At 36.6% G+C, this 26,846-nt stretch overlaps 3 protein-coding genes and 1 non-coding gene across 5 annotated transcripts in view; 2 read left to right on the forward strand and 2 right to left on the reverse strand.

The window, feature by feature from the left end:
* Window positions 1-4,406, reverse strand: part of igf2r (insulin-like growth factor 2 receptor) — a 31,189-nt gene extending 26,783 nt beyond the window's left edge. The window contains exons 1-5 of the mRNA XM_043219198.1: window positions 4,189-4,406; window positions 3,701-3,840; window positions 1,417-1,535; window positions 959-1,057; window positions 222-354 (exon numbers count right to left, since the gene is read on the reverse strand). Of these exons, the coding sequence (XP_043075133.1) occupies window positions 222-354; window positions 959-1,057; window positions 1,417-1,535; window positions 3,701-3,840; window positions 4,189-4,304 (607 nt within the window). The 5' untranslated portion in view covers window positions 4,305-4,406. The remainder of the gene's footprint in view (window positions 1-221; window positions 355-958; window positions 1,058-1,416; window positions 1,536-3,700; window positions 3,841-4,188) is intronic.
* Window positions 4,407-5,265: 859 nt separating this feature from the next.
* trnal-cag lies at window positions 5,266-5,348 on the forward strand. The gene has a single exon. It is a non-coding gene; the product is annotated as a tRNA-Leu (tRNA).
* Window positions 5,349-5,410: 62 nt separating this feature from the next.
* On the reverse strand, window positions 5,411-14,421 carry tdrd15 (tudor domain containing 15). The gene is made up of 5 exons (XM_043218618.1): window positions 14,378-14,421; window positions 13,877-13,969; window positions 6,973-12,536; window positions 5,928-5,956; window positions 5,411-5,845 (listed from the first exon to the last, which is right to left on the reverse strand). Exons 2-4 carry the CDS (start codon window positions 13,882-13,884, stop codon window positions 5,943-5,945), a joined length of 5,586 nt encoding a protein of 1,861 aa, XP_043074553.1. The 5' UTR covers window positions 13,885-13,969; window positions 14,378-14,421; the 3' UTR covers window positions 5,411-5,845; window positions 5,928-5,942.
* On the forward strand, window positions 14,405-24,196 carry rfx6 (regulatory factor X, 6). Of its 2 annotated transcripts, XM_043218620.1 has the most exons (20): window positions 14,405-14,537; window positions 15,778-15,959; window positions 16,133-16,286; window positions 16,378-16,501; window positions 16,718-16,779; window positions 16,896-16,973; window positions 17,145-17,172; window positions 17,254-17,361; window positions 17,454-17,531; window positions 17,617-17,730; window positions 18,123-18,172; window positions 18,288-18,447; window positions 18,528-18,666; window positions 18,748-18,857; window positions 18,937-19,054; window positions 19,800-19,922; window positions 20,503-20,706; window positions 21,344-21,859; window positions 22,805-23,011; window positions 23,771-24,196. In XM_043218620.1, exons 2-20 carry the CDS (start codon window positions 15,908-15,910, stop codon window positions 23,947-23,949), a joined length of 2,604 nt encoding a protein of 867 aa, XP_043074555.1. In that variant the 5' UTR covers window positions 14,405-14,537; window positions 15,778-15,907; the 3' UTR covers window positions 23,950-24,196. The 2 variants fall into 2 exon arrangements, with proteins under 2 accessions (XP_043074555.1, XP_043074554.1); XM_043218619.1 differs by lacking the exon at window positions 14,405-14,537 and having other exon boundaries at window positions 15,026-15,959.
* Window positions 24,197-26,846: the final 2,650 nt, after the last annotated feature.

Consider the following 26,846-nt stretch of genomic DNA (forward strand, 5'->3'; position numbering starts at 1 on the left):
AGCACCGCGTTAAGTTATTTGCACTACACTTTCAGATGCTTTAGGTATTTAAATAAGAACCTGCTCAGACGCTTTGGAGATTATTTAAACACTTTATCACACAAAACAATCAAAATGTTTGTTGACTGGGTGGCAAACTGTTGAAAAAGACCCTAAAGGGTGTATATAAAAAAAATGTAAAAAAAAAAAAAAAAAAAAAAAAAAAGTTTACTGTAACTCACTCAGACTTCTGCATATATTAATGTAGAAGTCAGTTTCATCGTCTGGGTCGTCAACCAGGTAGCCGTCTGAGAGTTTTATCAGCGGGTTGAGGTCATGCTTCTTTCCATCCGAGTCAAAGACATAGCAAGGGACCTTTAAAAAGAAATAGGTAAATAATGCATGAAGCGTTGTGATAAAAAATAAAAATACTCCAAGAAGCTTTTTTTGTTGCATAAATAAGATATATAAAAAAATACCTAAAAACTAATTGCATTAAAAAAGTTTTTGTTGCATATATATATATATATATATATATATATATATATATATAATTATATAAAAAATATATATATAATAATAATAATATTATATATATATATATATATATATATATATATAAAATGAGGCATATTAAACTTTATTGTGTTTTAAATCTTACTGACAAATGGATAAAACCAAGGATAGTGGTAACTAAAAATAAAATACAACTAATCAGTATTTGGGGTGTCTTAAATTGATTTTTGTTGTAAATATGCCATTTAGTTATTTTAGTTGTTAATCTTTCTTTGTGTAGCTTAGGCATTATCCAGGTCTATTTATACATTCATAATTCACATGTTAAAATGCTTTATTCAAGATTGATTAAATTTCTCTCTCAAACTAAAACAGCCAATCACACACACTTGAGCATTCACACCTTCCTCCACGTTACCGCTCTCTAACAGAACTGTCATCAAGCCTAATCACCTTCACTCACCTCCTTATGTGGTTTGAATTTATCACGCCTGCAGGCGACATACGTCCTCCATTCAAAGTAATGCACACACTCAGAGACGGTAACAAACTCAGGCGTGCCCTTTAAAGAAAATAAGGAGATATTGAAAATGTGGAAAAAAATGTTTGCTTAACATTTTTGCTCACAATTAAGCTGTTCAAATAAAATGAAACTATTTTGCATCAAAACGGCCTTTATGTTTTGCCATTCGCAGAGCAACTGCAGTAAAATTAAATACGCATTTAGGAAAAATAATCTGTGTTTAGGTGTACATTTTAACCTAAATGCATCAGCCACACCTGCATATTATATTACTTTTCCATTTGTGTCATTTCTTCTTGCTCAGCGAGAAGGTGGAAGGAAACAAACCGCCTTGCAAATGTCACACTCTGTTCACGGGAGTCACTGACTAACAGTGCATGCTGGGGAGGAGAGCTCACCATGGTTTTGCCGCATTGAAAGGTGATGCTGCTCTGAACGTTGCGGCTCTTGTCGTCGCATGTCTTCGAGCTGTTGAAATCAAGCACAGCGGGCGAGACCTTCTGCAAGGAGAGCTCACCTACGGGGGAAAAAACAGACCTGGTTTGAACACAGAAGCGGTGTCTGGGAGGAATAGCACGCACGCTTCCGTGATGCTGAAATACTGAAACACAATACGGTCACAATAAATGGCCGCACTCTGGATTTTACAAGAAATAAAGAGCGACTCGCAAAATGACGACAAATGCACTTTTGTCAATGCGCGGTTGAGTCAAGCACAAGGAAAGCAGACACGGCGTGTTTTACAAAACTGCTTATCAAAATCCAAGTCGAGTAGCGGCTCATACAGTTCGGTAAATGTCTGCCCAACAAAATATTACAGCGTGTGATCTGGAGAGGCTAGAAGTTCAAAGATCAAAAGTCTAGCAGGGCATGGGAACGTATCGCACGAGAAGTTTATCTAATAAAAACTCAGCAGTATGATAAACGCTTCCATAAACAAGCCAAGTCGAGTCAGAGAAACTAACGGCTGAAATTTTAGGCCGCCGCGCGTAGAAAAAGAAAACTAGCGTTATACTGCGCGCGATTAAAAACAGAAATGCATTGCATCGTAATGACTTGATCTGGTCCGCTTATGGTTTTAGATTTAATTCAGCAACTGTTTCGTTAAAAAAAAAGAAATAATTCACACGCGTGTGTACGTATGAATGCATTTTGGAAACGAAGCATGACTTAACCTGATGCTATTTATGAAGACGGCAAATACAGTTACTGTGACACTTTGTGATTTGAAGACTTTCGTCGCTGATATTGAAATGCTGCCACTTTCTAACGGTCACATTGCGCCGCTGCACCTGCTGCTAGATATTCTTTGACCTACTTACCGGGAAACGCAAAGATACGACTGCGGGAACACAAGATAAAGGGCACCAGGATATGAGAGCGAGCGTATACACACACCGAAACAAATGCAAACACTTTCAGAGGCATCGACGCTATTGCGTGAAGCACACATTAATGGGCCGGAAAACCCCATAACGGATACACACTAACCACCAGAAGTGCGTGTCACTGAGAGCCAGTACGGCTATAATCAGCATGAAACGCACTATATACATGATGTTATTCCTACTAGGGCGCAAAATTACTTCTGCGCTGAAAGCCACATATTATTAATATAAGCAGTAAGATTCGATCATCAAGCATGAATGGACAAGCTAACAGTTTGACACGCTTCTGGTCAGTTGATAGGTTTGTGTCATATGGAGGTCAGCTGACTAGTTGGATAAGACCAGATAAACAAGCGCTCTGTCTTTGCTCTGTCATGCAGCTCTTGCTTATGAGAGCAATGACCATGCGCTATAACAGCCCTAAGTTACACGGTTTTTATCTGCTGTGAAGACAAAACACGAGAAGTATATTTAGCGCACTTCCTTCAGAGTTTTAATGTTTAACCTGAATACCCAGACTAAGCACTGTATTTTCTTTTCTTAGCCCGGCCGAGCGTTTGGGGTGACTTGAATCAATAGAAAACAGAACCCATCACGTGATACGACTGAGTGAATCTCGCAAGGAAACATGAGATCACGCTGCACTTTTAAGAGCAAGCGGTAAACACATACACTAATGTAAAAAAAATGATTTGGTATGGTTTAAAGGATTCAGTATTTTTATTCAGCGACTGTCTATTTGTTTCACAAATGTTAGACCACAGCTAGAAATGTTTCCGAAGCACCAAATCAGCATATTCAAATGATTCCTGAAGAATCATGTGACAGATCATGCGTGAGTCTTCTAGTTATGACAAATGGAAAAATGCATTTTTGTAGCCTTTGTAGTAAATATATTTGAAAGTCTCGCGGACCGCCTTTTGAATAATAGCATATATGAATTACGTATTGCTAAAAGAAATTAAAATCTATGACTGCGTTGTCCCATTATTTCATAATGCAAACATAAAAACACTAATATATCGGCAAATAAAGGCAGTACAACAATAATACCGTAATACACAACAAATTAATGGGAATTTAGAGAATTGTTTTCTCGTACAGGACTCATTGTTGATCCTAATTAACCAAATATTCACATAACCGATCAATTTTCTAATCAATAACCACTATCCCATAAAAGAAAGATGACAATTTAAAGAATAAAAAAAATTGGAATCGGCAAAATTAAGTATAAATGCATGCTAGATTATTAAAAAAAAATGAGAAGGTACAGGTTTATGCTGGTGCTTACCCACTGACTGGGGCTGGTCACTCTTAACGCTGTGGGCACAGACTGCACTTTCTTTTCCACATTCTGTGTCAGGAGAAGAACCACAGAGCTTCAAAGTGTATCTCACGTTGCTGTCCTGGTCGATGGCCTCCCATTTGTAACTTCACACACACACACACACACACACACACACACACACACACACACACACAGAGACAGTTTCAGTTGCATCCATTTTGCGTGCTCAGAATTAGTTGACATCCCCTAATAGCAAAAACCAGCCTAAACGAACGCATTTCTTCGCCCCAAGTGTCTGTTATTGCCTGTATTAGATACAGGTACACAGATGCACCCAGGCTGAAGGGCCACAACTGTCATCCAACTAAACGAAGCGCGCTAGATAGCATTGAAACGCGCACAATTCTCTCTTGCCAACCGTTTATACGGCGTCCGTGAGAACTAGCCGGCAACGATTAGCATTAGGTTTGTTTATTTATTGAAGACCTCACCTGCACAGATCCTGGTACCATGGGCTGTCACCCGCCTCCACCGCTCTAGACGCACACTGGAGCAGTACGAAAGCAGAAACGACGGCGGCGGCGACTCCGCAAAGCTCACGACCCATATTTTAAACTAGGAAATAAATTAGTGCGCAGAGTCCGACATGATACAGCAGTCCTTTCTGATTACCGATCATTACCGTATAGCAGGAACCGCTCGCTGTCACATGACATGACACGTGGTACACGTCACGTGGTGCGTTCCGCTCGAACGAGTAGAACTACTGCAACATGGAAAAGATTAGTCCTTAAGAGGCGGGGCTTGGCGTATTTTAAACCGTTTTTACTTTATTGCGTCGTTGCATCAGATGTTATTTACTGTCAAATAAACCCCTAACGACGACCTTCACGCTCATACTTGCCATTATCAAACATGCCGTATTTTGCAATAGCGTTATCTAACGCTAAACGTTGTTTTGAGTTTAAATGCTTTGCCTTTCTCTCACAGCATTCCTCTGAAAAACTATATCAGTTTATTATTACTTAGTTGTAATCATCAATCTTCAATAAAAAAAATCGTTTACCGTTTAGTTAACGATAATTTAACGTCTTAGTGGGAATTTATACTGCTTTACACGTGACGAATTGCTAATCAGAATCAAATATTCGAGGTAATTATTTTATAGCTTTTTTAATAAGAAAAAAAGGTCGAGCATCTTACAGGGCCTGGCAACATTTAAGTATATAAGTTATACATTATTTAATTCAGTTAGATAAAGGCATAATTTCGACATTTAAGCAACTGGTCCCAGATTAGCGCGTTGCTCAATGCATGTTTGAGCCGCTGTGCGCCCCCTCGTGGTCCATTTTTGTAAAAACATCGGAAACATTGATATGTGCCTTTCAATAACAGCCAATGAGTCATCGTTACAAAAAACGGTCAAGAACGTTTAGCCACGAATGCTGTATTCCACATAGGACCATATAACTTTAATGAAACCAATGCTAAATAAGCAATGCAATGATAACTACATTAAATGTACTGTAGTGATAGTTGTATGGGTGTGTAATAAGCATTTATACACAGTCAGGATGGCCGAGCGGTCTAAGGCGCTGCGTTCAGGTCGCAGTCTCCCCTGGAGGCGTGGGTTCGAATCCCACTTCTGACAACAAATCTTTTCCACAGCTCCACTCAGTATCTATAGAGTATTGTTTTTATTTTTTGCTCCAACACAACTACAAACGTTAACATTTTCACACACAAAAAATGTGTCAAACAACACAATCAAACTGAGGTCAAATGTCAGTTCTTATAATTACTAAATAAACTTTTGCTGGTCGAAACTTTGCCATCATAGCCAAAAGCAATCAATAAACTGACTGTATATTTCATCAGTTGATTGCCCATTTACAGTTGCACAAAAAAGCTGGAAATCCAGTCTTTAGTTCTAAAACTTTTTTTTAAATCAAAAACATGGTTAAAATCTTACTCCAACGATTACGTTTGAACAAAACACACTGTATTGCAAACAAAATGCTTCATTTCCACAAACGAACTTCGAGAACACCACTACTGAAACAAAAAATAAACAATTAAATCCAGCCGCTCCAAAGCCGGACTGTTCTTTAAGTGCAACGTCGAGCATAACTCGCCAGCATCTCTGTTCTGAAATAAACCAATTGAAAAAAAATTAAGCTTACCTACTTATTCAGTATACAGGAAATTAATCATTTTGTTTCTTACTTACGAAGCATAGGCCATCTCACATCAGCTCACCTGAGATTAAAAGACAAAAAAAAAAAAAAAAGTTATTAATTATTTACTTAAAAATAAAATTGTTTAAATCAACCACTGATGAATATTATATAATAGACTATCTCTATCTAGCTCAATATTGTAAAGTCTATGTCCATAATTAATTTTCATGGGGTGACTAGATGAACAGTGAAATTCTGAGATTATTAATGCATAGATTAGAACGCTTAAAAGTTTTAGAAAACAAATGCTGGTTAATATTATGAACCTAGATCTTCATTAAACATCACCAGTCAAAAGTCAAGTGGACAAACTTAATTTTATGTTTAGAGAAGAAAATATTTCTTGAATAATTTTATTCCAGATATTTTTTTGTTTGATCTACAACCAGTAGATGGCACTATCACTTTAAATACTGCAAACTACTGTAGTGACACCTACTTTGCTGATTTAATATGACAAAGCTGCACAAAAATGCAACCTAATTGTTTTTTAGTATAGTCAAAACAGTTAACTTGACTCTTTAGTCAACTCACAACTGTGTAGTGATAATTATAACTGTTAAAATAACTCTTGATGATTGTTCTGTGGCACCGCAACTTTAAAGTTTACAGTATTTCGGATTATAAAAGAAGACGAAAGTAAAATAACTGTGTAAATAATTCTTGACCAAAGACTTCATAAGCTATGTTTTATTTTTATGTATTTTCAGCAGCAATATCCTTGAGAGCAGGCAAATTTAATGCTAAATAGATGTAATTTTTCCTTATTTAGCCATATATATTACAAAACATACCAATATCATATTTAATTGTGTTCTATGAACCTACTAAACGATTCCCAACATAAATTGTTAAAAACACTGTAACCATCTAGAAATGGCCTTCCGTCAGTATTTAACCCAAATTAAATATTAGAATTGAGTTGGTGTGACCCAACGTTTAACTGGCAAGCTGTGTCCTACAGACCATAAAGACAGAAAAGAAAGTTAAACTAATACAACAAATCATAGTAAGTTTATCATTATTGTCACTCACATTGTTTGATACCTGATGTACTAAGCGTTTCCCTCTTTACAGGTCGGAGATCTTCACTGCTGTTCGTAGGGTGTGTGTTTTGCTCCCCAACAGAATCTTGAGATGACTTCTGATCCTTCGAAAAAAGTGGCTGAGAACATTCGGATTTTCTTTGCTCCGTTATCATGAACAAAACATTCGGACTGTTGGACATGTCTTGTTTATATTCCCTGTTTGATTCTTGCTCTTGCTGAAACCTGATTCCAAGCATATTATCGATATACATGGCATGATCAGCATCTACTAGCTCTTTTGCAAGGTTTTGCTTTTCAGTGGTGACAATGTCGACCTCCCATTGTGTCTCAGAAACATGCTGTCTGAAGCGTATCTGAAGGTTGCCATCACACATACAGTTCTGGAAGAAAACAATGGCATCATCAGACCAGTCCTGGCCTTTGGGCTTAACTCCCCTGAGTAAACAATGGTAGGTGACTTTAGGTAATCTACTGAGCTCTTCTGGGAGTTTTTTTAGCTGGCCAACATCCCGTTCAGACAGAACGACATACTGACCATAGTCAACCAAGTTAATGAGCACCGAAGTGGAATCACACTGCACGATCTCTGCCCTGCACCATTTTTGCTTCTCCGCTGATTTCACCAAACAGCTCACCCCAGGAACGAAATGAACCTCCGGTAATGGCGCCAACACTTGGGGAAGGTTCTCGAGAATGGCAGAGACTGTATCAGCAATCAAAAGCAGGTCTTCGAGAATGACGTAAAATTCGGATGGGGTGGTGACGGCTGCCGCAAATCCTTTATATTCAAAGTTCATTCGGACAGGGGCCTGGAATAGAGTCTGTGGTCGATTCAAGCTGCTCTTTGAAGACATGTCTTGGAGGCGAGGATGGTCAAGTGACTTATCAGGACTTTTCACCGACTCCTTCGCATCTTGCAGAGCCACGCTAACAGAGGACTTAGAGGTTTCAAGGCGATTAGCATTACAAAGTAAAACATTTTCTTGCAACATGCTTGAATTTTTAGTCACTAAAATTCTTGTTGCAGTTGGTGGTTGGATGCTAGCCTTTGCACTTTTTGTTCTCTTTCTCGTTTTCTTTTTCGAAAACTCTTTAGTATTGATGCATGTCGGTAAGAAATTGACTGCTTTTTTTATTTGTTTTGTTGCAACTGTCTGATTTTTTGCAAATTCACCTTTGCATTGTTGTGTGTTTGGCTTGGTCTTTTGCTGACAGGTTCTCATTTGTGTCAGAGTGTTTTTAAGTTCATATTGGCAGTGCTGTGTGTATGAATTGGTCTTTTGCTGGAAGGATTTAACTGCTTGAGACTTGTGTATGCAAGAATCAGTTTGGTTGATACTCTGGAATGCTTTTGGAAACTTGTCTTGACTAGCCAAATCTACATCTTTGCTTTGATCACTATCATACTTTGATACCCTATGCACATTGCCATCCTCAACAATCTCAATCCTCACTTCCCATGAATTTTCAAGCTTTTGAATGAATTCAACCACTAAAGGCTTACCAACTGCTTCCTTGATAAAAGAGTCATTGTTTTCAAAAGAGTAAGGTTTCGCAAGTGTGCATGGAGTGCTCAATCTGGGCTGAGACAAAAATTTATTTGTTAGCATGTGAACGTTCTTCCTGTTGACAGTTGCAATATTGCCGTAATCTATAAACTCAACTGCTAAATGGATACAGTTTGATGCATTAATGACAACAGCTCTGTACAAAGCCAAGTCTTCTTCATACTCAGCCACAACGAGGTCCCCTTCTTTTATTTCAGTTTCCACATTTTTTATGTCATCCTTGAAGACAGAGCTGTTTAATTCCTCACCCATCTGAAGGATGTTCGGTTCATCGTCTTGCATCTGAACAAAGAAGCTTCTGACAGAACTGAAATGAGAGACAAAGCCCACACCTTTACAACCTGGTTGCATTTTGACAGAAGGAAGATCGCCAAGTTTTGGCAAGATCTGATGAGGCAGCACCACTTCAGTGGAGCAGGGCTTGTCCTGACTTTCTGCTTTTATTGATCCTTTGCATTCTGTTTTGGAAGACTGCTTTGGAGGTTTCTTATCAGTCTGTTTGGTTTTACCATGTCCCCTTGCTTTGGAGTTTACTTTACTCTTTGAAACCTCAACATCCACTTCTTCTTTGTGGGAATCTAATGCAGGTATTCTGACAGCTGGATTATGTTCTTCCACACCCTGAGTTGACAAGAGTTCTTTGACTTTTTCATTGACATGCACATTTCCATCATAAAGATTGCAAACAAAATGTCCATTTTTGTCCCTTGAAACAAACTCGGCATGGAAGGATTTGTTGAGCATGTCAGTCTCAAGCCACATGTTGACTTCTGGCAAATGTTCCCCTTCTGGAACATTCGAAAGACTGCATCTCAGAGCCTGCATTGGTGTCATCAATAGGTCCGCTGCTGTTGTGGGAATCGGCATAACATTTGCTTTCTCAGAAATCTGCATATCACCATAATCGACAAAGAACACACCCATGTGCTGATGGGATTGTACAGGATGCGTCAGAGCCCTGTACCAATTGCCATCGCAGATATATTTGGCCAGGCAAACATTACCACTGCAGTCCCCAGATGTCATGGTCAAGTGTTGACTTTCTTTGGCAGCTCTCTCCATCAGCATACGAAGGATCTCTGTATTCCTGTCAAGCTGGAAATAGATTTCCCAAGGACTGCGAACTTGAGTAACATGCACCAGTTCTTTACTTCCAGAAGTTATGTTGAAAGAAGAATAAACAAACGAGCGAGGGTGGGCTGATGAGGGTAGCTGCTTTCGAGTTTGCATTTTCTTTGCAAAGCCCTTCTCTACAAGGTAAGTCATGGCATGTTGAAGTGGTGTATGAATGGTGACCACATAGAGGAGACCTTTTCCTTGCTCATAAAGGTGGGAATGAATTCTGCATATACAGGGCGAACCCTCAGACACAAAATCCCTGAACAAATTGCATGCTTCTGCACTCCAAGAACCTCCAACAGGTTCAATCATGTACAAAGTGCATCGGAATGCTTGTTCTTGAAGTCTGAAGAACTGTGGAGCAAGAGCTTGGATATTTAGCTTCTTTTCCTGGATAATTACGCCAAAGTCAACCAACATCAAATACAGTTCTTCATTTTTTTCTTCTAACACGCATGCTCTATGCCATCGGTTGTCCTGCGGAGACTTTACAGCACAGCATACTGCAGGAGACTTGAACACAATTGTGTGCATTTGGTAAAATGCCTGCATGTCTTCCATCAATTTGTCAAGATCAACTTTTGCGCTTTCACTTTGGCACCAAAAATCTGATGGAGAATTTATGTGTGAGCAAATTACACTTAATTCAGATCCAGGTTTTAAATGTATCTGTTTGAAAGCATCAGCAGAAATGACCTTAGGTTTGGTTGTCTCACTGGCAGTGCATCTTTCAGCATCCTTCTGTGGTTCACATTCTGGTTTCACTTGATATGGGTTGGGCATAGAAGATGTAACTTTGCAAAAGGTCACCACATGACAGTCCTTTTTAATTTTTTTCTTGCTCAGACCAATTTCCTTATTTTTATATGACAGATTCATTTTAACAGATGCCAGTGCCGGGTTGTATCTCCAATCCAGAGCCATTTTTGCTGTTGTCATGATGGTTGCAATGCTAGTATTACTTTCAGCTCTTCTCTCAAAAAGATCAACAACATATTTGCCATTTTTCATGTGAATGACATGAACCATTAAAGTTTTGTCTGATGTGACTTGCCTAAAGAAGTTGCATGCTGTGGTTGTCCAAATGTCCTCAATGGGAGCGACATGTGCTAACGTACATTTTAGTGCAAATTCTGGTTGAATAGCAAACTTTTTGGGAAGCTTCTTAATTAACATGCTTGGAACCTTTTCAGTGTTCCCGAAGTCAATGAAAAACACCTTAGCTCCTTTTTCCAAAGTATCTACGACAAGAGCTCTGTAGTATTGCATGTCTGTTTCATACATTGCACAGCAAAGCGCACCGGGCACTGGGTCTTCAAAAATCTCCTCATTCAGTTGTAGTTTGCTGAAGTAATCTTTGATGTCTTTGGTTATGTTTTCGAAATCAGGATTTTGTTCTTTTGTCCTTATCCAGAAATGTTTTGGATTCTGGACGTGCACCACATAACCCTCAAAAAAAGAACCGTCAGGTATTTCTTGACTAACAAATGTATCAGAAGTCTGGATTCCTTTTATCTCTGTTGCAGAGATCTTTTCAAAGGCATTGTGGAGAAAGTTGGACTTGCTGTCAAACAATTCACTTTCAAGTGGTTTAACTTCAGCTTGCTCATCTGAGTGCTTCTCATCAGTGCTCAGTGTGACCAAGTAGATGTTCTGATCTTTGTGAATGTCCTCGATTTCAGCCTCCAACGCCTTCCCCAGCAACCCAGTCTTGAGAAGCTCTAGCTGTTGGTTTTTAATGGTCTCTTCTTGTTTTTCCAAGCTTGAAAGTGAACATGGGAATGCCATGATCGGTGTTGACAGGAATTCTGATGGTAGCTGAAGGATGTTTTCTACTTTTACCGATTCACAATAGCCACTGTCAACAAATACAACTTGGACCTGAGAGTTAAGAGGGAGACATTGCACAAACCCTCTGTGCCATTTGTCATCTTTCCCTTTGACTGCACAGAGCAAGCCGAGATTTTCAAGTGATTTACTGTTTAGGGAACCACAGCCTGATTCACATGCAACTCCCAATCTGTTTGACATTTCTTGTAGATCCTTGCTCATGGATGACAGTCGACAATAGAATAATCTGGGGTTCGTAGCTGCAGCTACGACGACTCTTACTTTTTGACCAACTTTCAGCTTCTGGCCACTTAGCGACAGAATCTCATCAAAGCCCAGCACACTTGAGGATTTGAGGCAACATTCTTGCCCTATCTGGTTTTCAATCAAGAGATCTGGGACAGATTCATTGCTTTGTGGAATCGGTTCCTCAATAAGCATCTCAACTAGCAGCAGAAATGTACTAGTGTCCACATGTCTCCCAAGCCTCAGTTTTAACAAGTCACAATTAATGTCTGGAACTTCAAGTAGGAGGACATGGTATGGCAGACGAGCATGGATGTATCCTTTAATTTGACTGCCTATCAAGGACGAGAAATAACTCTCTGTCAAACTGTTCCATTGGTTCTGGACTGGCAGTATGTTGGCAAAGAAGCCGCAGACAATCTTTGGTGGGAGCATAAGCAGTGTGTCAGATATACAGGACAAATGGCTGGGCCCAACAATCAATACATCTCCATGGTCCAGCAAAAACACGTGGAACAAATCCTTCTGGATGTTTTGCACTCTTCCTCTGAACCAGCGACCAGACACATCTTCTACCATACAAAGCTCTCCAACTTTAACAGGAACGTTTGATTTCACAGCATTTTGAATTTCAACTTGAAGAATGTTGTAGTCCAGTTCACAGATGGTCATATATTGGCCCTGAAAGTGTACCAAGGTATCTTCAGGACTGCAGTCAATGTGAGTCAGCTTCAGCTCTATAGGCCACAAAACACATGGACCTGGGAGCTTTGACTTCTCTTTTGCCCTTAAATACAAAAATTATTTTCTTATCAATGCTCTAAAATTTATGAAACATGCACTTTAAATAAGGTTTTGCCAGGACAAATGTAGATAAATGTAGAAATGTAAAAAAAGTATTACTGTCACTATGCAAGAAGGAATACACACAAAGCAAAATAAATCCATTTGTGGTGTATTTTAAAGAGAGAATATTTTAAACCAAAAGCATGTGATAGAACAGAAATAAATTAATAAATATTGTTTATTGTTTATTATTTCAGTGTGCTGTCAAGTCTGGTTGTTGCAAGTAAGCTCAATAAACTAAAAGCAAATAAATGTTAAAGGGACACTGCACCCCAAAATTTTCAATTTGAAACTTATGAAATTACGAGATTATTTTTGAGAGAATATTTTGCAAAGAAAACAAAAATAACGGCTTTATTAAATTAAGATGCCTGTTCAACAATTCTTACAATAGATATGTAATTATTTCCCCCCGTTTTCAACAAGAAATTATTTTACAAAGTAGAGGAATAAATTCAGCATGGATTCATACATTTAAAAAAGTAATGCTCAATTCAGGTGCATGGGTAGAAAAAGTAAGGAATCAGCAAAGAAATTCAAATAGAATTCAAAAAAATTAAAACCAAGCATTCAAAACAACAGCATGGTCTGGTCCCATTAGTTTGAATGAAAACCCAACGCAAAGCCAATCTTTTGTTTACTGCCAGAGAACTGCACACGAAATTTTGGTTATCAGTGGTTTGCATTCGTTTTAATTGTTTTGTCAGCATCACAATGTTAGCTCTATATACTCATAAAAGCCATCTGTTCAAATACAGATATACTGCTATAAAATAAGACATCAGGATGCATTTGATTAATTTCTTAATTTTAAAATTTGCATCAATATTTACACAAAAAATCTTTTCCACTGAATTCTAGCAGTGTCTTTGTTGGGCTACTCAAACATCAATGGTTAGGCACATCTACAAACACTAAGAGGGAAACATTGTATAGTTAATAACCTAAGCACTCCAACTTCAAAGTAAAATGACAGTAACAAATACTGTAACTGTATAAAAGTAATTGCCTGTGCTTTCTAACTTTTTAAATTTCAACAAAACAACAAGCCAGAGTACAGTATATGGTATAGTATGGGGCTTGTTAGGGTCACACCCCCTTTCATTTTAACATTTTCATGTGAACTTATCAATTATCACATATATAAACTTTCTATTTACATACAGACAGCAAGTCTGCATGTATGTAGTTATTAGTACTAAATGAATAACTACATAAATACAGCTATGCACATAACAGATTATTTAACATCAGACTTATATAAAATAAATGAATCCTTACCTCTCCATTCTACTCTAGGCATATGAATCCAATCTAACCATGCAGTCTTGGCACTGAGCACGTCTGCCACAGCTTGATATGAAGGTCAACACACTAATAAATATACATATAATAAATAAATAAATAAATAAATAAATAAATATACAACACACACAGGCTAAGTATTGTTATGTACCTCCAATAGTATCATGTGTTATTGCATTTTATTCATTTCTGAGCTGCACGATCATATATAAAAGCACCGCAGCAAGTACAGACTGACTACTGCAGTTCTTGTTAATGCATACTAACACACTATTAGTAAACAACTTCTATAGTTATTCTGATTTCATCATTTATGAATCGGTTAATCGGTATTCTCTGCACGCCTGTCGAATCTGTCGACCTGACAGATTACGGGAAGGTGTATTTGTGTGATGAAAATTAGATTTTGATTGAATACCAAAAGTATTATATTCAAACGTTCTGTCAGCAGAATCGATAAATTGAGTTTTGTTTTACCTTCTCGCATGACAAGATCCTCCGCGCGCGCATCACGTTTTCCGGAGATCGCGCGGCTTTGACACGTGCTGTAAAACGCCGCGTTTGCGGGCCAATAAGAAATCTTCTGCATGTATTTGATAACAAATCAAATGGACCGAGGCTAGTTGTCGTCACACAGGTGGGTTTTCTGTATATCAGTAACTTTTATAGCAGATTTTCAATCATATGCTTAATTATACAAATGTTTGTTTTCTAGCTTGGTGCTTTTGGGTGAACCAGAACATAATAAAAGCACACAAGCATCAGGGTTATCCTTAAATCTAAGCCATTTAACCCATTACATGTTGTTTTATTATTTAAAACTGTATTATTGTTATTTTAATTTGAATTTAATTTACCTCGATGTAGGCTTAAAATGGCTAAAAGTAAAACTGAAATGTAAAACATAAGAAATATTAGAAATACACGCAATAAAGTTACTAGTATTAAAATGGAAAAGATATATATATATATATATATATATATATATATATATATATATATATATATATATATATATTTATTTATTTATTTTATTATTATATATTATTATATATTTTTAATTTATATTTATATAATTAATGAGGCATGTTGTCACAAAACATCAGCATGCATCTCAACCCTTAAAACCTAATATTCTTTTATTGTCCAGTATTTGTGTTTATTTGCCTATTTTCACAATTCCCGCCTTATTTGACATGGATTTAGCATCTACTCCTCAGCATCACAGATGAAACCAGTAATAACAAAATGTTCTGAATATAGCGTGTGTATGTATGTATATGAAAGGCAAAGCAGCAATGAGGAGGCTGACTGGCTCTGATTGGGTTTGTAGTCAAGCTGCACAACCAGATTTCAAGGAGATGATATTCCTCTTGGTTAATCATTAAATCCCAGAATCCATTGCCAGTCTTCTGTAAATAAGATAAATGGCCTTAAGGCACTCACCTCTGTGACGCACCATTTCAGAGAGAGCAGAGCTTTAATTAAGACTGGAAGGTGTTATCTCGCCCATTGTCGGATTAATGAACTTCTCCAGGATTAATGTTATATTTGAACGTTTTTTATTAGAGTTCCCATCATGCTACAGGTTTATTTTGTGAGCATTTGTTTCTGAGAAACGAGGAAAAGCAACACACATAGTTGAAAAATTGTTCAAATGTTTTTTGGAGATTCACTGGGACGCTTCGGAGATGCGTATCATTTCAGGAATGGATATATGCATCACGTTGGCCAACGTTAGAATGGGCTGTTGATTTTGGAATATTTAAAAAATTTAGATTTTTGACGGGCACTTTTTTGTATTATTTGACTTGGTGGTTTTAATTTTGCATTCCAGTTTTTCTTTTTAATTTCTCCTTGAACATGCCAATGAAAAGAAATATAGGGAGTCCATTGAAGAATGACACGTTTCATCAGCTACAAGTGTCGCAGACAAAGAGAGCTTGCAAAAACGCAGATGACCTCCACGCTACAATTCTTGTTGACCAAGACAATTTCGGGAAAAACATGTTTTTCAAAGCCAGGCTTGATGAGGAGGAGGATTCTGGCATTAAATCAGGTGGGGAAATCATCTTTGTTGTAAATTGTTTTCGAACTGGCTTTGATTGAACTACCGCTATGCTTTCAGTTGGAAATTCTCAATCTGTCGCCAGTTTGTTTAGCAATTATACAGTATGAATAGTTTTGGCGCACGCCGCGGTTCGAAAGCTATGTGTGTTATTCGTTTGGCAGAAGCTGATGAAAGTAATGGAAGCATTTCCTCTGAAGAGGACCTGGGCCATCTGGATTATTCTAAGACGTTCTCTGTAAAGCAAACTTTGCCAAAGAAAAGCATCAGTCAGATCATCAAGGACAAGAAGAAACAGACTCAGCTTACTTTGCAATGGTGCTCTCTCATCCTTTCTTGCCATTGTAAATAACGCACAGGAAGTGCGAGCAAAGAATCCTAATATGCTTGGGTTTTGTTGCTTTTTTAGGCTTGAGGAAAATTACATTGTTTGCGAAGGTGTTTGCCTGCCACGGTGCATCCTCTACGCTCATTATCTAGACTTTTGTCGGAAGGAGAAATTAGATCCTGCTTGTGCTGCCACTTTTGGGAAGGTAAGAGGAGCATTTGTATCTACAGTTATGCGTTCTGTAACTTTCTCTACCTGTTGCACTTTAGGTTTATTTGAGTTAAAGTTTAGAAAGCAGTCATGAAGAACATCTTGGTGCTTGTCAAATAAGTGCGTTATCAGACAAGAACACCAATTGATTTTGTATTTACGGTGCATGGGGATCTATTGTACTATATGAGCTGTATCGTTGTCATTTCAGACTATAAGGCAGAAATTTCCTCTGCTTACAACACGAAGGCTTGGAACCAGAGGCCATTCGAAGTAAGAGAGTTAAATGGCCCGTTTACTGACTGAAAATGCAATTTATGTGCTATTTAAATGGCTACTTTTATCATTTATATATTGCAATGGGATTTAAAGCTGTGTTTGTCTTTCAGGTATCATTATTATGGTATTGGAATCAAGGAGAGCAGTGCGTATTATCACTCTGTGTACTCTGGAAAAGGTTTGACGCGGTTAGTTTTGACCTTCATCCCTTCATTTCAGCGTCCAGTTGCAAGTCACTGAACGTTTTGAATAATCTGTAGCGCAAGCGCTTACTGAGACACGTTATATTTTATTGCCGTTTATTTTCATAGCCAGCGAATTTGGTCATATCAGTAATGCCTCTTATGTGTTTTGCACAGATTCTCTGGAAGCAAGCTAAAAAATGAGGTTGGCCGTTTTAGCCTTTTCAGTAGTCTTCAGTGCAGTGCTTACAATAGTGCTTATATGCCTGCTCTTTATTATTCACAGGGAGGATTCACCAGAAAATACTCTCTTAGTTCTAAAACAGGAACTCTTTTACCTGAATTTCCGAGTGCACAGCATTTAGTGCTTCAGGAGTCTATTTCGAAAGATAAGGTCGGTTCATTTCTATGGAGACCCATATTCCAAAGTGCCACGTCTGTTTTACTTACCTCGCATTCTGCTATTTTTTTTTTTTGCTTCGTTAGGTTGACACATTGATTATGATGTACAAGACCCACTGTCAGTGCATTCTGGACAATGCCATAAATGTCAACTTCGAGGAGGTGCGGTTTTAAGCTCTTAAAGAATCTCTAACCGCGACATCTAGATTCTAGAAAAATGCACGGTAATCAATCCTGTTCGTTCTAGATCCAGAACTTTCTGCTTCACTTCTGGCAAGGAATGCCTGAGCATCTCCTGCCTCTGCTAGAGAACCCGGTTATCGTGGACATCTTCTGCGTGTGTGACTCTATACTCTACAAAGTGAGCGTTTTTTGATCTGGATGTCACTATGTTTATTTTTATATTGTCGTTCAAAAGGTTTTGGGCTGGTTTATAACAGTTGTGCTAATTAATGTTTTGTGGAAACTTTTCATGCATGTGCAGATTTATTTTAAATATAAATCGGTTGCAAATGTCACTTTTACTACGACTTCATTTCTTTTGCTACTTTTCAAGTGCAATTTATGTATCAGTCCCAAAACTAGATTTTGAATCTTACAATACGAAAATCAATCACAGAAATAGTACATTTTAAAGCTATAATATACAAAAATACGGTATCATTTGCATGAATAATTCCGATATTATGTATTTTTTAGCATCATAGCCATCGCATAATGTTTGACTCAAACGTTCTGAATTATTTCCCGCAGGTTTTGACTGATGTTCTCATCCCTGCTACTATGCAGGACATGCCAGAGAGGTTTGTCTATTAAAGTGCTGCATTATATAACGCTGATAATCGAGTTAATATGCAAAAAGATGTTGAATTTAAGGCTGTTAAGTGTTTTTGAGTGAGTTTAAGGAAATATCTCCAGTCTTTTGGCAGATATTCGTAATTTTGCCAAGCACTGGGAACACTGGATGGTATCTTCCTTAGAGAATCTTCCGGAAATCCTCTCAGAAAAGAAGCTGCCGACAGCGCGTCGATTTGTGTCCTCCTTAAAGAGACAGACCTCCTTTTTACATCTAGCACAGGTAGATACATTGCGCAGAAGCATCTATAAATCCTGCTTTTGGTCATTTGTTTTTAGTATGGATTGATATTATGTTTTCAGATCGCAAGACCTGCGCTTTTCGACCAGAACGTAGTGAATTCTATGGTGAATGATATTGATAAGGTGGATCTGAACAGTATCGGTTCTCAAGCACTCCTTTCAGTTACAAACGACCAAGATTCAGACTTCTACTCTGAATGTGAGCTACTAATGGCTTTTTTTTTAATCTCATATGCTGAGCCCCAAACTATATTTACGATTTCTTGATCTTATCTGCCAGATGACTCAATTTCAGTGTTTCAAGAGCTGAAAGACCTCCTGAGGAAAAACGCCACAGTGGAGTCTTTCATTGAGTGGCTGGACTCGGTGGTTGAGCAGAAAGTTATTAAGGTTTGTCGCATTTAAACCTCGCAGTATTCAGGCTAGCCATGACCGTTAGCGTTAAATTTGCATATCGTCTGTCTTCCAGCCCAGCAAACAAAATGGTCGGTCGGTGAAGAAGAGAGCTCAAGATTTCCTTCTGAAGTGGAGTTTTTTTGGAGCACGAGTGATGCACAATCTCACCCTAAACAACGCTACCAGCTTTGGTAAACCTTTAGCATGCATTCGTATGAACTGCAGTGACTCATTCAGTTGCTTTCAAATTCTCTCTATGTAATTGAATCATAATGGTATAGTCGAATCTGCACTATTCGTCCAGGCTCTTTTTAAATAGGCATCCACTGCGGAGAATGAGCCATAAAAACCCGTACAAACACAGCTTTATCTCTTGTCGCGCGTGTGCCCTGATTAGGGAGCAACCTTTCTCAGTGCTCCCAACATTTGTTGACCCTACAGGTGTTCACAAAGCCAAACAGTATCACCTGGAAGGACACACATTTGACCTCAGCAAAGCTTGGTGAAACCCGTGGGAAACTAGTGCATTGCATTGTAGGATTCGGTGCTTAGCTGCTCTGCATAGAAAATGTAATGGATTTAATGGTTATAATGGGAATTGTATTGGTTTTAATGGAAAGTATAATGGTATGTGACGGATTCTGTTGGTGGGATGTTAAATCTTATTGGAAAAAAAGGAATTTAGGAATGGTTTTACTGGAAAAAGTTAATGGTTCATAATGGTATTTTAATGGAAACCATTAGACATTTAAAAATACTATAAAATCAACTGCTAAAATTATAATAAAATTGTGTGTTATCTTGAACAATGCCAGAGTTTTCAGCTGAGTGAAGCTGCTTTTAATCAAAGATTGGATACCTTCGATTATTATGATGATTAAGTGATTTTTGTAACATATACTAAAACAATTGAACCTGGTTTAATGTTATTTAAAGGCTCGTTCCACCTCATTCGGATGCTTTTGGATGAATACATTCTGCTAGCCATTGAAACACAATTCAATAATGACAAAGAGCAAGACCTTCAGAATCTACTGGAGAAATACATGAGGAGTGCAGGTACCGTAATATTTTTGTTTTATTTATAAGTGTATTAGCAGGCCCTTATTAGGTTATTTTACTGTACAAAAAAGTAAGGTTTGTTTTCGTAACACCAAGGCTGCATTTATTTGTTTAGAATTACTGTAAAAATATGAATAAATATTATTAGGATTTAAAATAATTTTTTTAAATTGTAATATGCTTTGAAATGTCATTTATTCTGTGACAGAAAAGCTGAATTTTCAGCATCATCTAATTCAATACCATGATGCTTTAGACGTCTTTCTGAAATGCTGATTTAGAGTTTAAGAAACATTTTAAATTATTATCAGTGTTGAAAACATTTGCACTGCCTACTTGTTTTTGTGGAAACAGTGATACATTTTTTTTTTCCTTTTACAGGATTATTTTATGAATATGAAGTTTATCGTGAATGTATAATAAATGTGTTTACTATCACTTTTGGTCAGCTTAATGCATTTTAGCTAATTAAAGTGATTTATTTCTTAAACAAATACTTACGACCCCCAACTCTGTCAATGTACAGTACGTGCAATTGTCTTTAACACAGTTAGATGTGATCTTTTCATTTTGACAGATGCAAGTAAGGCTACTTTTACCGCCTCTCCGAGTTCCTGTTTTTTGGCTAATCGGATTAAATCCGGCGTGGCGTCCAGTGATTCGACTGTGAAGGACGAGAACCAAGCAGAACACGATTTCTTGTCCCTTACAGCCGCACAGCAGGGGCTCGGGACCGGTGTTGTGTACCATAGTGCTGATCAGGACAACTTTACTATACATGGTACTTGAAAACAGCAGCTCACATCAATTTGAGACATATTCATGTTCACTTCACTTTTTCAGAAACCGTTGTACCAGCAGTAATATTGCTGTTATTTTCTACATGGGGATATGCAATTGATGAAAAAGAATGAATTGTTTCAAAACCGAAAACTGGGGTATTAAATTAAATGCAGCATTTAATTAAAAAAATAATAATTATATGTATAATGTATAAGTTAATTAAAAAATATAATCATCAAATATGTATCATTACTTTACAACTTCATTGCTTTAGTGCATAAACAATTAACAGTAAACAGGAACACGTTGAATTAAAAACAATTTTGAAGCACAAAAATGAAAAAGTAATTTTTTAACATTTTTAAAACTGCAGGCTGTAACTTTTCTGTGTTCAAAATTCTATAAAAAAAATATATATAATATATATATATATAAAACAATTTTTATATAATTATAAAAAATAGGCTAATAAATGAGTACACCGTGAATCAAACCTTGTCTTTGGCTTGTCCCGAAACACTACAGTTCACTTATAATAAGTGTTTATATTCTGACTATTTAGACTGGTTCGGGTAGGTATAGACGAGGTATGTGCATTAACGCAATAATTTATATTAGTTACGATCGTTTCTCAGGTCAAATGGATTACTTGCAGAACAGTGCCCCCCTGATGACGCCTCCGATCTCTCCTGCCATGATCAACCGCAGCAGCGTGATCAACCAGGGCCCGATGGCTGTGAGGCCCCAGAGCAGCTGCCCCATCCAGCCCCAGGTCTCCTGCCAGACCTTCTCCGACAGCATGTATCAGAGTCTGCACAATGCCGCCTCCGGCTCCTATCCCAGCTCGTCTTACTACCAGCCTGTGTTCAGAGCTCAGACTCACACTCCAGCATCAGCCTATCAGGCCCGCGCTGAGAGCGGCCGCTTCGCACCCTTCTCTGGACACCAGCTGCCCAAAGACTGCTTCGGCAGCAGCTGCCCTGTGTCCCCGTACAGCTCGAGGGTAGCAGGGGCCGGATACGTAGCCTCGGGTGACCCCGCGATGGATACCGAGGGCGTACAGCTGCTGGACAGCGCAGCGTATAGCTTTGGAGGAAGCGCTGCCGGCGGAGATGCGTGTTCAGGGCCCGTTTGCAGCTCTGGGCACAATGGTGAGAAAAGATTCACGTCTGTTTAAATTTTGATGGTTTTTTAAAATGGATACTTTTAATCAGCACGGATGCAGTGAGTTGATCAAAAGTGACAGTAAAGACATTTCTAAAGATAAAAAACAGCATTAATGTTAAGAAATATATATATGTACTTCAAATGTTCTTTTGAATTTAATAGTCTAGAAGAGATTTCTGAAGATTCATGTGACACTGAAGACCGGAGTAATGAGGTTTTGCATCACAGGAATAAATTACATTTGAAAATATATTCAAATAGAAAACAGTTGTTTTAAATTGTAATAATATTTCACAACATTACTGTTTGTACTGAAGAAAATGCAAAAATACTTTTATTTATTTTTTTAATTATTAAATTATTATGATTTTGTTTTTATATATATATATATATATATATATATATATATATATATATATAAAATATAAAATATATTAAAATTATATTATTTGTTCATGTATATATATATATATATATATATATATATATATATATATATATATATATATATATATATATATATATTTTTTTTTTTTTTTTTTTATATAAAATGAAATAAAAAGGAAAGTAACATAATATAATCGCAATGAGCTTTGGGTGCTTGTGCAGGCAGTGTAGCTTTGAGTCCAGCTTTTCTATTCTATATATCATTTCATGTCCTTTCTTCACTCTTTCTATCAAAAAACAAAGTAGCAAAAATGCTGAAAAAGGAATTACAAACCCCCCCGAAAACTATAAAATAAACACTTTTAAATAAAGAAGAGATTTATCCTATGCTCTTTCCCCATAGACTTTTTGCAAAGCCTGACCTTGGACAGACAAGATTTATCACGTGTTTTAATTATGTTACGTATGCCGCAGAGCAAGGTAAATGTTGTGTTTTTTAGACGATCCTATTGAAGCATTGTTTATCTTTCTCTTGTGGCCAGGATATTACGGCAGCAGCGGGTATGTGGACGCTCAGAGGATGGGCACGTTTATCGATCAGCATGTGTCTGTTATCAGCAGCGTGAGCAGCATTCGCTCCGTTTCGGCCTACGCTGAAGTACACGACCCTCTCAACATCCTGGACGACACGAGCAGAAAGACAAGACCCTACTACACTGACCTGTCCTCAATGGGCACACACGCAACGGGTGAGGACAGGACCGGGGCTGGTTAGCACGCAGACACCTAGAACCTTTAAAAATGTCCTCAGGATGTCAGGCCGGTCAAGCTTCACGTGTTTTTATATGCATCACTTTTTCGCACTACCATTAAAAGTAATTTTTTAAAATCACTTTTTAAGAAAAGGCTTAAACAAGTCTCTTATGCTTCTTAAAGCTGCACATATTTGATAAAAAAACAGTAAAAACTGTAATGAAAGGCTGAATTTTATTAATTCAGCATCATTACATTAATTGTAAAATGCTTATATGCTGCTCGACAAATGTTTCTTCCTATTATTTATTATTGTAAAAAAAAATTTTGTGAAAACCATAATTTTTTCATTATTTTTTTATGAACAGAAAGGTCAAAGGAGCATTGATTATTTGAAATAGAAACCTTTTGCAACAATGCTGAATAAAACTATTAATTTTTTTAAAAATCTTTCAAATCCCAAACATTTAAATGTATGTTGTAAAATGTTACAGCTGCTCTTCAAATGTTACCATTAAATGTCAAAATGGTACCATTGTGACAACTTGCCCCTCTCTATGTGCATTAAACAAACTGCATCTTTATTCTTCTACAAAGACAAAAGCGGATTTTATTTTTATTTTTTTTTGGGTATATTGGTATATTCTTATACATAGTGCGAAAACTAGCCCCAGCATCCTTTATATATTTAACAATGTCATTATGCATGGCTATTTTGATGCGTGATATCTTTTATGGTTGCCTCGTGCCTTCAGGATCCAGCATCGCTCATTCCTGCTCCGTCTCGACGCCCTGCATGTACGGGACTCCCGCTCCTTATCACTCCCAGAATGCACTGCTGCCTCTCCAGGGGTCCACAGAGATCAGAGAAATGGTGTCGTCTCTGCCCCCCATTAACACCGTGTTCATGGGGTCAACCGGAGGGCCGTCCTGACCGAAACCTTATCAGTAATTCAACATCCCTGCTGTACTAACAGAAGGTGAGACGGTTTTAGCTCATCTGTGTATCGCTCAGTGCGTTTTTCTTTGCCAGTTGCATTGCGGAAAGACTAACCGATTTACTGAATTGTCGTTTCTTTGTGCTAACAGTTAGGATTATGACAGGTAATGGCCCAGTTATATATTTTTTCGCTATCTCTATCGTTTTGTAGTATATAAGACACTTTCGTTGCTGTTCTTGATTTGGCATTATTGTATATACTAATAAAATATATATGATTATTATTATTACTATGGGTTTTTTTTTTGCTTTCTTTATTCTGGAGGTCACACTTTATTTATTTAATAAACCGCAAGCTAAAAAACACACGCACTGTGACCATCTGATATCATTTCGTAAATGTTTCCACAAACGTTTCCGTAATTAAAGACATTCAGCCTTTGATATCTTTCTTGGAAAAAGCATTTATCCATAAAGGACATTACTAATGCAGTGATTTATAAAAAAAGATGAGCATGAAAGCAGCAGAAGGACATTAATAGAGCAGATGTTCAAATTAGATATAATAAAGGCACATTAACACCAGAATTATTATAATATATATTTTTTTAATTCATGTTTTCATGTAGCTCCATTTTTATTTTCAGTTTTTAATTTTATTCATGTCAGTCACGCTGCCATTTATTTAATTAACTGTGTTTTTTAAACTGTTAGATTAATTTCTATTAAACCTTTACTTCAGTTTAGCGCTTCACCTCAACCTTAAGTTCAATTAGTAGCCAACATTTCTGTGTAAATTTTATTTTATTTGATAATTCATTTTGAGTTACACAAATGTATTATAACCATGGTTCAAACCGAGGAGATTGTATTATTAAATTGTAGGATTTAATTTAAATGACATTTTTGAATATAAAAGATAAAAAACTATTACTTTAAATTTTGAAAATATTTAAAAATTGTACTGTTCTTACTTTATCAGATAAATGCAGCCTTGTTGGGCATAAGAGTCGTCTTTTAAGAACATAAAATTTTTTTTACCACCCCAAACTTGTGAAAAGTAGTGTAATTAGTAATATATATATATATATATATATATATATATATATATATATATATATATATATGTGAAAAATTATTTATTATTTATATATATATATATATATATATATATATATATATATATATATATATATATATATATATATATATATATGAAAAATTATTTATTATTTATATATATATATATATATATATATAATAAATATATATATATATATATTTAGTATATTATAAATATATTATATATGTATATATATATATATATATATATATATATATATATATACTAAATATATATATTTATTTTTAGTAAGTAATTTTTCATGCTTTAACTTAGTTTAGTTAGTTTGCCAAAGCAACATATCTAATTTCTTTTTTAATTTCAATTACTTATTTTGCAAATGCTTTTATTTTTAGCTAATTATAAATAACTGCAAGGAGGTTTTTATACTAGAAACACAAATTTGGTATTTATCTTCACGTTAAGAGATTAATTGATTTCTTGCATTGCTAACAATCAAGTTGATAAAGGTGTTGACTAAAAGCAAGCGTCCAGGACACAAGCTGTTCATACGTTGTGAGTCTCAGTGTGGTTCATTCACCGCTGGGTCCCTTAAATTCAGCCTTGTTAGTCTTTGAGCAGATGGAAGCTAATAAATCCATAATCAGACCGTCTGAAATGATATAATTGCATCATAATATATTTGTATGTACGGTGCTGGTGCAAGCTCGCGCGGCTCGGATGAAGATTTCAGCATTTGTCTGTGTGTAAAGATGTGACGACGAATGATAAAACCGTCCGCATCGTGCCGGCCTTTATCTCCTCGAAGGGAAAATCCATTTCGCTTGTCGGACGGGAACAGATGGCTTGAAATGTAATGATTACAAAATCCTGACGTTAAAATAGTTTAATTACAAAGTCAATAATGCCTCCAACAATTGCCTGGGCTTTAGTGTAAAAACAACAGAAGGCAGAACGCAAACTTTGGGACAATGTTTAACCAGAACTTTGCATTAGGCAGGGAGACTCCATATGCAGCTCTGGCAGAGCAAAGATCAACAGATCCTGTGTAATTACGACTCTGTGTGTGTGTGTGTGTGTGTGTGTGTGTGTGTGTGTGTGTGAGAGAGAGATGGGTTTAGTGCAGTAATGTGTGCTTAACTGACCACTGTCACAATCATATTTACCACTTACGCTTTTATAATCATTGACACTCTTCTTACAACAGCTTTCAAATCTTAATTCTCCTCTGTAGGTTTCTTTCTTAGCATATGGATGTGAGCATCATTCATTGCACATAATGCACCAGGATAACATTTCACTGCAACTCGTACAAATTGCGTGCGACAAATAAAATCTTGAATCTTGAATGTGTCGTTTAAGGTTTTTAAGACGCCTCTTATTTTCAGCTTTTACTCCAGATTTGATTCGAGAAACATGCTTTCTTATTAACAGTGTTAAAAACAGTTGGACTGCTTTTTTCTGAATTGAAATGGTGAATAGAGTAAAAAAAAAAAAAAAAAAAAAAAAAAAAAAAAAAAAAAAATATATATATATATATATATATATATATATATATATATATATATATATATATATATATATATATATGTGTATGTGTGTGTGTGTATATATATATATATATATATATATAATTTGATCAGTTATTTTGGTGAATAAAAGTATTAATATCTTTTTAAAAAAAATAAATAAATGAATTAATCTTTCTTACTGCCCTTAGACTGTTTATGTGTATGTATGTATGCTTTTGTGTGTCTAGCATTAGCTGTATATTTTTTTTCTCATTTCTAATCAAACAGTAGGGGTC

The sequence above is a fragment of the Puntigrus tetrazona genome, chromosome 20, assembly GCF_018831695.1.
Source record: "Puntigrus tetrazona isolate hp1 chromosome 20, ASM1883169v1, whole genome shotgun sequence".
NCBI classification, from domain to species: Eukaryota; Metazoa; Chordata; class Actinopteri; order Cypriniformes; family Cyprinidae; genus Puntigrus; species Puntigrus tetrazona.

Excerpts from the sequence above, each read along its gene's own strand:
- rfx6 (XM_043218619.1), top strand. The coding sequence starts at position 15,764 with ATGCCAATGAAAAGAAATATAGGGAGTCCATTGAAGAATGACACGTTT. Across the intron at positions 19,923-20,502 it reads GAAATACATGAGGAGTGCAG|ATGCAAGTAAGGCTACTTTT; the intron begins GTACCGTAATAT and ends TCATTTTGACAG. Across the intron at positions 23,012-23,770 it reads AATGGGCACACACGCAACGG|GATCCAGCATCGCTCATTCC; the intron begins GTGAGGACAGGA and ends TCGTGCCTTCAG.